Source organism: Bidens hawaiensis, unplaced genomic scaffold, assembly GCF_021521415.1.
Source record: "Bidens hawaiensis isolate Kalapana, Puna unplaced genomic scaffold, B.hawaiensis_p1.1 tig00012615_1, whole genome shotgun sequence".
NCBI lineage: Eukaryota > Viridiplantae > Streptophyta > Magnoliopsida > Asterales > Asteraceae > Bidens > Bidens hawaiensis.
In genome coordinates, this window is record NW_027492038.1 from 327,683 (window position 1) to 338,613 (window position 10,931).

General features: G+C 38.5%; 2 protein-coding genes across 2 annotated transcripts; both read left to right on the forward strand.

Moving 5' to 3' along the window:
* The first annotated feature begins 688 nt into the window (after nucleotides 1-688).
* On the forward strand, nucleotides 689-1,450 carry LOC143541614 (uncharacterized). The gene has a single exon (XM_077034389.1). The coding sequence runs from the start codon at nucleotides 689-691 to the stop codon at nucleotides 1,448-1,450; it is 762 nt and encodes a 253-aa protein (XP_076890504.1).
* Nucleotides 1,451-6,326: 4,876 nt separating this feature from the next.
* LOC143541594 (putative sarcosine oxidase) lies at nucleotides 6,327-7,568 on the forward strand. The gene has a single exon (XM_077034378.1). The coding sequence runs from the start codon at nucleotides 6,327-6,329 to the stop codon at nucleotides 7,566-7,568; it is 1,242 nt and encodes a 413-aa protein (XP_076890493.1).
* Nucleotides 7,569-10,931: the final 3,363 nt, after the last annotated feature.

The window sequence follows — 10,931 nt, forward strand, 5'->3', positions numbered from 1 at the left end:
GGGGGAATCGGGAAGCAATACAAACAGTTTTGATTTTGGATTTCAAAATTACATATAGTTGTTGTCGGTTAATGTGATAGATGAAAGAGTAAGCTAAGTCAAGGGACTATTAGAGTAACATTGAAGGCAGTTGGAGTTTGGTATAATAAAGCTAGAATTGGTCATGCACGTGCAGTGGAATTTCCTATTCTTTAGCTAGTTTCTTAGTTTATTATTGCTTTTGTTATTTCCTATTTTCTAGCAAGTAGTTGGTAGTTAACGTTTCTTTGCTTTTGTATTTATAGCCTATGGCTTTATCATTTTGAATCAAGATTTTCGTTCAGTAAATTGCTTCTTTGATATCCAATACAATAATTGGTATTAGAGTGAAAGTCATTCTATTCGTGAGATTGAGAGTTCCACAAATATGAGTGATGAAAAAATGAAAATACCGGTGTTCGACGGTCACTACGAACACTGGAGTGAGATGATGGAGAACTTGCTGCGTGCAAAACAAGTGTGGAACTTAATCGAGCCTGGAATTTTCGAGCCAGCAGTCGGAATTGCTCAAAGTGAGGCCCAGAGAAAGAGATTAGAAGATCTCAGAATAAAAGACGGGCAGGTGAAACACTAGTTGTTTGAAGCCATCGACAGGGTGACTTTCGAACAGATCCTTGATCGTAGCACCTCCAAAGCCATCTGGGAATAGATGAAAAAAAGGTATGCTGGGAATGAACGTGTGAAAAGGTCTATGTTACAAAAGTTGAGACGAGACTTTGAAGTGTTGGAGATGAAGAATAACGAAACCATACTGGAATATTTCGGTAAGGTTTTGTCCATTGCAAACCAGATGAGGAGTAATGGGGAAGTAACGGAAGACGTAAAGGTTGTCGAGAAGATCATGAGAACGTTAAGTGAGAAGTATACTTATGTAGTAGTTTCGATTGAAGAATCGAAAAATGTGGAAGAGATGACCATAGACGAGTTGCAGAGTAGTCTAGTGGTTCACGAACAAAAGTTCAAGAGAGGTGAAAAAGATGAAGAACAAGCCTTGAAAATGGAAGATGGTGAAAGTTTGACCGGTCATGGTCGTAGAAGAGGCAGATCTAGTCCACGAGGTAGGGGGCGTGGACGTGGAAGGGGCTCTTTCAATAAAGAAACGATAGAATGCTACAGGTGTCATAAGTTGGGACATTTCTCTTATGAATGTCCCGGCTCCAAAGAAGCTAATTTCGCAGGTTTCGATGAGGGTGAAGAAGTGATGTTGATGGTTAAGACCGAAAGGAGAGAAGAAACCAGAAACTGCATTTGGTTTTTAGATTCGGGCTGCTCGAATCATATGTGCGGAATAAGGGAAAGGTTCATGAATATGGATAACTCATACTCCACCACTGTTAAGTTGGGAAACAACACAAGGATGGCTGTGTCTGGAAGAGGAAGTATTCGAATGGTGGAGGGGTGTTCGTTGTAAACGATGTTTACTATGTCCCCGATTTGAAAAATTGTTTGTTAAGTATTGGGCAACTTCAACAAAAGGGGTTATCCTTTTTGATTTAGTCGGATGCATGTAAGGTGTATCACCCAGAAAAGGGGTATTTATTTCAAAGCCGAATGAGCTCCAACCGAATGTTCCCTTTGTATGAAGAAACGAGAGGGTCGGGTTCGAATCAAAGGGGTGACGGGTGCAACTATGTAGCCGATGAAGATATTGCAAGGTTATGGCACGAATGAATGGGTCATTTAAGCAAAACGGGGATGGGAAATCTGCAACGAACGGCAATGGTGAGGGATCTTCCACAATTTCGGGTGGATGACTCAGTTTGTGGAAAGTGTTTGATTGGAAAACAAACAAGAGAGGCGATCCCAAATAAAAGTAAATGGCGTGCAACCGAACCTTTGGAGTTGATTCACTCGGATGTATGTGGACCGATCACACCTCAATCCAACATGGGAAAAAGGTACTTGTTAAGTTTTATCGATGATTATAGCCGAAAAGGTTGGGTGTATTTATTGTCTGAAAAGTCGCAAGTGTTAGAGAAGTTTAATGAGTTTAAGAGTAAAGTTGAAGTTGAAAGTGGTAGAGTTATTAAATGTTTAAGGAGTGATAGAGGTGGAGAATACTTGTCAAAAAAATTTGATAACTTTGCTAAAGAATGTGGTATTAAAAGGCAGTTGACTACACGGTTCACGCCACAACAAAATGGTGTGGCGGAACGTAAAAACCGAACCGTGATAGGTATGCTAATCACTCTCTTAGCAGCCAAAAACATGCCTAAAATTTTCTGGGCTGTGGCAGCCGTGTGGTGTTTTTATGTGCTTAATAGAAGCCCAAGTAGAGCCTTATTAAATAAAACACCAGAAGAAGATTGGAGTGGAAATAGGCCATCGGTTGATCATCTTAGAATTTGGGGTTGTTTGGGCCATGTTCACATACCAAAGGAGAAACGCATAAAGCTCGATGACAGAAGCTTTGTATGTATTCTCACGGGTGTGAGTGAGGAATCCAAGGCTTATAGGCTTGTGGATCCTAAGACAATGAAGATCGTGGTTAGTAGAGATGTAGTTTTCGAAGAAAATAAAGAATGGGACTGGAGAAATACAAAGGAGAGAAAGGAGGATGTTGAGAATATATTGGGGAAATTATATTATTGGTGGTGAAGAGTATGATGATGGGGAATCGGATGTAGGAGAAGCCGAAGATTTAGATATGAGTAATGTTCCAAGTACAAGTAATGTTGTTGCTAGGGAGGGTAGAGAAAGAAGAACCCCGAGATGCTTGGAAGATTATGTGACGGGTGATGATTTGTCAGGTGATGATCTAACGGATGAAAAAGAAGTGAATGTGATTGAAGATGTTGTTGATCAAGATCCGATTAAGTATGACGAAGCGGTGAAAGATGAAAAATGGAGAAAGGCCATGGATATTGAGATAGAAGCGATAGAACAAAATGAAACTTGGTCCTTGGTTGAGTTACCTGATGATGCCAAATGTATTGGTGTAAAATGGGTGTTCAAAACTAAGTTGAATGAGAAAGGAGAGATCGACAAACATAAGGCAAGATTGGTAGCACAGGTTTACAGGCAAGAGTATGGTGTTGATTATTTAGAAATCTATGCTCTGGTGGCAAGGATGGATACCATACGAATGATGATAGCAATCGCGGCTCAAAGAGGTTGGAACATATATCAAATGGACGTAAAATCGGCCTTTTTGCATGGAAAGCTTGATGAAGAAGTTTACGTTCAACAACCGATGGGATATGTGGTTAAAGGGGAAGAGATGAAAGTGTATAAATTAAAGAAAGCGTTGTATGGGTTAAAGCAAGCTCTGAGAGCTTGGTTTAACCGAATTGAGAAGTACTTTGTTGATGAAGGTTTTAAAAGAAGCAAATCGGAGCACACATTATTTTTTAAAGAATCCGAAGGGAAGGTGATATATGTGAACGTGTATGTAGATGATTTAATCTATATGGGTAATGATGAGAAGATGTTAATTGAGTTTAAGAACTCAATGAAGAATGAGTTTGAGATGAGTGACTTGGGGAAGATGAGGTATTTTCTTGGAATAGAAGTGGTGCAAACTGTTGCTGGCATTCATATTTCTCAACGGAAGTATGCATTGGAGGTCTTATCTCGGTTCAATATGGGAGAATGTAATGCTATCATTAATCCGATGGTACCGGGAAGAAAGTTGAGTCAAGAAGAAGGTGAGCCCGTAGATGAGACTTTGTTCAAACAAGTGGTTGGAAGCTTAATGTATATTACAACTGCGAGGCCCGATTTGCAGTTCATGGTAAGTTTTATTAGTCGTTTTATGTCCAAACCTACTGACAAACATATGGCAGCGGCTAAAAGAATAATGAGGTATATAAGGGGCACGGTTGATTACGGTATTTGGTATAAAAGAGAAGGAAAGGGTGAGCTGAAAGTGTACACCGATAGTGATTTTGCGGGTGACCAAGATGATAGAAAAAGTACTTCGGGTTACTTAGTTATGTGGGATGGAGCTGCCGTGGCATGGTCTTCAAAGAAACAAAGTGTAGTTGCGTTGTCGTCAACCGAAGCGGAGTATGTAGCAGCAGCAACGTGTGCATGCCAAGTGATGTGGATAAGAGGTTTAATGGAAGAACTTGGAGTTGAACTGCAAGGAAAAACGAGTATCAAATGTGATAATACTTCGGCCATTAAGTTATCTAAAAATCCGGTGTTTCATGGTCAATGTAAGCATATAGGGGTACGGTGTCATTTTCTCAGGGATTTGGTTAAGGAAGGAAAGATTGAGATGGAGTTTTGTGGTACTAATTATCAAGTGGCGGATATTTTTACCAAAGCTCTTAAAAGAGATGTGTTTCTGAAGCTAAGGGAAGAGTTGGGAATGTGCTCTCTCAAAGGCAAACAAACATGAAAACCCTGTCTTGTTTGAGGGAGGGATTGAAAGAGTAAGCTAAGTCAAGGGACTATTAGAGTAACATTGGAGGCAGTTGGAGTTTGGTATAATAAAGCTAGAATTGGTCATGCACGTGCAGTGGAATTTCCTATTTTTTAGCTAGTTTCTTAGTTTGTTATTGCCTATTTTCTAGCAAGTAGTTGATAGTTAACGTTTCTTTGCTTTTGTATTTATAGCCTATGGCTTTATCATTTTGAATCAAGATTTTCGTTCAGTAAATTGCTTCTTTGATATCCAATACAATAATAGAAAGAAATCCATAGTATGTAAATTGGTTTTTCAACTAGATTTAAGACCATCCAACAACTATTTTTTATGACAAAAAAAGTTTCATTTTGATTAGTATCATTCTGGTTAGAGATAATTACACTAAAAAATGGTGCTCTTATCATTACTGGTTATGCTTGGCGTTACTTAATAATAGCCATATTATGCTACCAAAATAATTGTGATCCAACAAGGACAAATAAAAGTTGTTCATACTACAACTCAATTATGCAAAACTTTTATTGAGCTTATGCATTATATTGGGCTATGTCTTATCCTATACATGGAAAATGATCGCTTTAACGGGCCACAACGAGCTTGTTATACGTGGTTTGCGTCAAGGGTCATGACAGGCTCTGCTCAAAACTGGTTGCTTTTATAAAAAGGTCATCTTGATTTGGGCAAATCGAATCGTTTTAAAAATGGTAATTTAAATGATTTAATGCTTACTTGGTTTTGATTGTTAGGTGAATTGAACCCCCAAGCAAACGTACTTTTTCTTCTTTGGTTTATGACTGACAGACATGCAGTCTGCAAAAACAAAGTTTGGAGCATCTTTATGGATACTTGTAGTGGTTTTCTCCTTCCTCTTCCAAATCATGTAAGGGTACATCGATCAGATGGTTGTTCCATACTCTTTGTTTTCGCAGATTGCACGTATAAATTATATGTGAATCAATATAAATTTTTACAATTATGTTGACTTTATAGTTTTGTTTGTTCAGCCCGTGGAGTAAAATTTTTAGTATGTTAGTTATTCGTATCCATCACTTGCATGTAAATATTTCTAAGCAATTAAGAATTTAATTAGTTGTTAGTATGTTGCATCTTTTGGTTAAATAGAGTAGTAGTCTGCTCACGGCTGGAGCAAAAACGGATCAGATTATAACTTCTCGGTTGATAGTCTCACGTCTCGACTTAGAAGTACCCAATGGTATTAAATGGCTTGGTACATATATATATATATATATATATGTCATTTTTATGTTTATTAGATTGCTATTTGTTATGTATGATGGTTTTGAAATTCTTGACTAATTAACAAGAGTTAGAGATTCACCTATGACAACTTTAGCCATATTTTGTGTATTTTTTTACTGCAGGCCCAACATTATTGGTTGATGCTCCAAAGGACAAGAATATAGCAGGGTACAAATTCAACTATGGTTCTTTAATTTAGAGAGAATTAAAAAAAAATATATTTAATAGCCATCAACGTATTGAAGATTTAGAAGGAAATAATATAACGAAGTTATTAAGAAATTAATGTGATTAATATAAAAAAAATATGTGATTAATATAAAATCATAGTTTCAATAAGAATATTAATCTAATTAATATTTATTATATGTGTCTTTATGACGAAAATTCAGTTTTTGTGACAAAAAAATTCCAATAGGAGATATGTAACGGATAAAAAGAAAATCTGTTTTTTAATGTATATAGTTTGATTTCATCAGATCCTAGTCATCAAGACATTAGTAACGACAAAGATCTATCTGTTATTTGTCACCTTATAAAATGCCAAATCTACCCCACTTTATCTCCAGTTTACCTCCATTTTCTATTCAACTTCAACTAAGCAAACAACTCTTCCATTTTGCTTCTTTAACCTTTAAATCAAGTACACAACATGGAGGACTCAATCCAGTTCGATGTAATAATAATTGGAGCCGGCGTGATGGGCAGCTCGGCCGCCTACCAATCCGCTAAGCGCGGCCTAAAAACGTTACTCCTCGAGCAATTCGACTTCCTACACCACCGCGGATCATCCCACGGCGAATCCAGAACAATTCGAGCCACGTACCCCGAATCATACTACCCGCCCATGGTTCTAGAGTCCGAAAAGCTATGGAAACAAGCCGAGTCAGAAATCGGGTATAATGTGTTCTTCAAGTCACAACAACTTGATTTAGGTCCTTCGGATAATCGTTCGCTTGCTTCCGTTATAAGCGCTTGCAAAGTTAATAATATTGGTCACCGGGTTTTGGATTGCCACGAGGCGAAAAGTAGTTTTGGGGTTAATGTTCCAGAGGATTGGGTTGCGGTTGTGACAGAGTTGGGAGGTGTTTTGAAGCCTACGAAGGCGGTTGCGATGTTTCAATCGCTTGCGGTTAAGTATGGAGCTGTGCTTAAGGATAAAATGGAAGTGGTAGATATTAGTATTGATGGGATTAGAGGTGGGGTGTTGGTTAGTAGTAAGTTAGGGGTTAAGTTTTGGGGTAAAAAGTGTGTTGTTACCGCGGGTGCGTGGGTTAGTAAGTTAGTTAAAGCGGTTACGAATGGGGGTGTGATTATGCCTATACAAGCAGTTGAGACAAATGTGTTTTATTGGAGGGTTAATGAAGGAAAAGAGGTTGGTTTTGGGTTAGAGTCCGGTTTTCCATCGTTTGCGAGTTATGGTGAGCCGTATGTATATGGGACGCCAGTGTTGGAGTATCCGGATTTGATCAAAATAGGGGTTCATGGTGGGCGGGAATGTGATCCGGATAAGAGGAGGTGGGGGGTTTCGGTTATGACGGTTATTGAGCAATTGAAGAAATGGATCGGGTTAACGTTTGGGGACCGAATTGATTGGGAAGGCGGGCCGGTGACGAGTCAGTCGTGTTTGTATTCGATGACACCGGATGAGGATTACATAATTGATTTCTTGGGTGGTGAGTTTGGGGAAGATGTGGTGGTTGCGGGTGGGTTTTCGGGTCATGGGTTCAAGATGGCTCCGTTGGTGGGGCGGATGGTGGTGGATTTGGCTATCGAAGGGAAGGCGGCTGTGGTTTATGGAGATGAAGGGTTTAAGTATTTTAGGATTGGGAGATTTGAAGGGAATCCTAGAGGGAATGTTAAAGGTTTTGAAGACCAAGTTCGTCTTCGGTAGGTTAGTGCGGACGGTGTCGATTTTTGGCATCTCACACAAAGGGTCCCCATATCCCGAGCGGGGGCCTCCAAAGAGGAGCTCGCTTGCTCCCTCATTAATCGACACCGTCCACACTAAGAAATAAGAAGTTATCTAGTTATTCTATATTTGAATTGGAATTTATTAATTTAAAGAAAATATTTACAAAGTTCTTTGATTTGATGGATTTATCATTATTTTATTGTAATAATATTCTACTTCTATGATTGTTCTCTATAAATTTTTGTTTCTTTGTAAAAGCTATAGCTTTAATGTAGTTAAAGCATGTAACATGTTTAATACAACCTCGCGGTACCATGGGAGCGCCGCCCTGCTCCTCCGTAGCGTTAAACTAACCAATCTCGTCGAGTGTATGCTTCGGCTATTGGCCAATAGGCCAACAAGTCATCATTTATGACTAGCCCGATCAGTCCATACCCAAACAATTTGATAAAAGGGTCAAAACTCAGGTCCAAAACGATACCGGTAGTTAGAGGTGTACAAAAATCTCGAACCTGAAACCAGAAAAAAAAAAAAAAACCAGAATCGGTTTTTTTATATATGAGTTTTTACTACCCGAACTCAAACCCAAACCACACCCTAGTCCCTACCTGAACCAAGCCCAAGCCAATAAAAACCCGGTTTTTCAATACCCAGAAATAGGGTATTCAAATAAAACCAAAACATATGGTTTTCTCAATACCCGTAAATAGGGTGTCAAATACCCGATTATACCCGGCCCGAACCCGGTGTATAGTATAGGGCTTTTAGAGACAATACCCGACCCAGGCTTTACCAATTCTCGATTTTCCAATACCAGTCAATCCTGAACCCGGTTCCATACCCGGAACCAGACATTAGAAAGCCTGATTTGTGCACTACTACTAGCGGCAGTTTTTCAACATGTAGTGTAACATCCGGCCCCTCGCACCACCAATATTGTCCGCTTTGCCCATGAAGAGCTCACGGATTTGTTTTTGGTTGTCCAGGTGGAGACTTCCCAGGAGGTCACCCATCCTGCTATTACTCCCACCTGAGCACGCTTAACTGTGGAGCTCTCCTCTCGTCCAGTACCATTGTGGTCATTTATTGAAACTCAATTTGAATCTTACTTCAATCACGTTTCCATCCCGGCCATAACGGAGATTTCGAGCATGTAAATCCAATCCATTCTAAACTACTAAACCAATATTGAGGGATATAATTAGTTCAAATACATACAAATTCGTTCATTCCTCTCTGCCGTATTCACGAAACCCACCACCGGTTCTGATTGTGCTTTTGTTTAACCACCGCATCAAACCACCGCCGCCCTGGGAACCGTCACCGGAAAACGGAGACACTCGCCAACCGTTCTATTAGTCTGACTCGGTCACGAAACATCGATCGTCTCCGCTGCTTAGATCGTTTCGACTACTTGTGACCAGCAGCTTCTTTGCCTTCGTTACTGCCACCGTTATGCCATCCAGTTGATTTCGACTTCTATTCAGGTTAGTAGACGAAACCATTATTCCGTTTTAGTAAAATAAATCTTGAATTCGGATTCGTTTTGATTTCCGGTAACGTTGACAGCCACCACCACGCGTCCGTTGTCTCATTCTCGATTTTGTTCCACCTATATATTAATTAAGGTACCAGTTTAGAGTTTGAATATAATTTTGGGTTGTGACTAAAGCTCCATAGAATCTGAATAGTATATATGTATTTGGGAATGATGAACATAATAGTAGTTCATGCAAATAAAAGAAAATAATAATAATAATAATAATAAATTATTCCGTTCGTTTTTCACTTGGTGCTTGCTATAAAGTTCAAGTATGGTTTGCTTTTCGGTTGTTTTCTTTTATGCCACTCAATAAATCATTTAAATCACCGATCTCATGTAACCTACTAAATGCCATAAAGTAAATTAGTTTTGTATAGTTGGAGTAATGGGTGCAATGGACCTATAGCTTGTGTTCCATGACCTTGCATTATAAATTTTCACAATGCAAAATGCTATAGTATACTAAATTGCATGGTATCTTAGAGAATATGTATGGAGATTTAAATAAATAGTAACGTATAAATAAGGTTAATAAATGAATGGTTTATTAAATAAAAGGTTATGGAGATTTCAACACCTATAACTTAAATGTTATTTTGTTTTCAACGAAAGAGATAATAATAGTAGGTTACACCACTAAAAGATAATTCTCCGAGTCGCCGGAGAACCAACAATTTACAAATCCGAATATATGATTTAGGCTGCATGAGGTTGACCGAAATAAAACAAAATGTAGGTGTTAGTACGACTTAAGGCGACTCGACTATTACTTGCTTGCTCAGTGACTATTAAGGTACGGATTCTGTTTTTGTTTCTTCTTAGTATTATTTATATTCCGTTACTTTGTGGTACGGTTTCTGTGTTCGTTTACTCTTAGTATTTATTATATTCCGTTATTTTGTAGTACGGTTTCTGGTTTCTCACTCATAATATTAATTATATTCCGTTAATTTGTAGTACGGTTTCTGTTTTCGTTCACTTTTAGTATTAACTCTTATCCGTTACTTTGTAGTACGGATTTTTGTTAGCGTCAGTTATATTTGAGTTTAGTTATTTATATATAATATATTTTTATAGCATGCAATTGATCATATATTTTGTACTCTTTGTTGCATGTTCCCGTTGAATATATTTAATTATATGCTTTTAGCTTTAGTACTCTGTTATCCGAGCAATTTCTGACTTGTCGTTGGGGCGTCAACGACATGGCACTTGTCGTGACAGTGCGTAATTAAAGTTCACGGCGTCTCTAACTAGTACTTGTGTATTAGGGCCACTTAGGGGCGTATGGATCGATCCTAGTTCTGTTCTGATTTCTGACTTCTGGGGGATGGAACAATGCGTGTACGCCACACGTACCATCTCATAGGTGCATGGACTAGCTAGCTGTGTATCCCTCTGTTTCTGGCTCTGGGTGCTTCTGTGTATACAACTTATTTTTGTTAATATATGATTGTCGTGTAGTTTGATATATGTTTCTGTATCTGTTTCTGCATATGTTTATTATTATAGTTAAGTATCTGATATGGTTTCTGTAGTAATTTGGTTATGTTCTGTATTAGCGTCTGCATCAGTTTTTCTTCAATATCCAAATTATTTTCAATTAGCCTTAGTTATGGTTTTAATGTCAGTTCTATTTCCTTTTGCTTCTCGTAAGTTCGTCTTTACATGTACTATTGTTCTATCCGTTACTGGGCAATTTTTGGCTCAGCCGTGTTTTCTTGTTTATGTTTGTCTTATTTTGTTGGCAGGTAATCCGAGAAATCAGGGAAATCAATGATGAGAGTAAAATGAAGCTC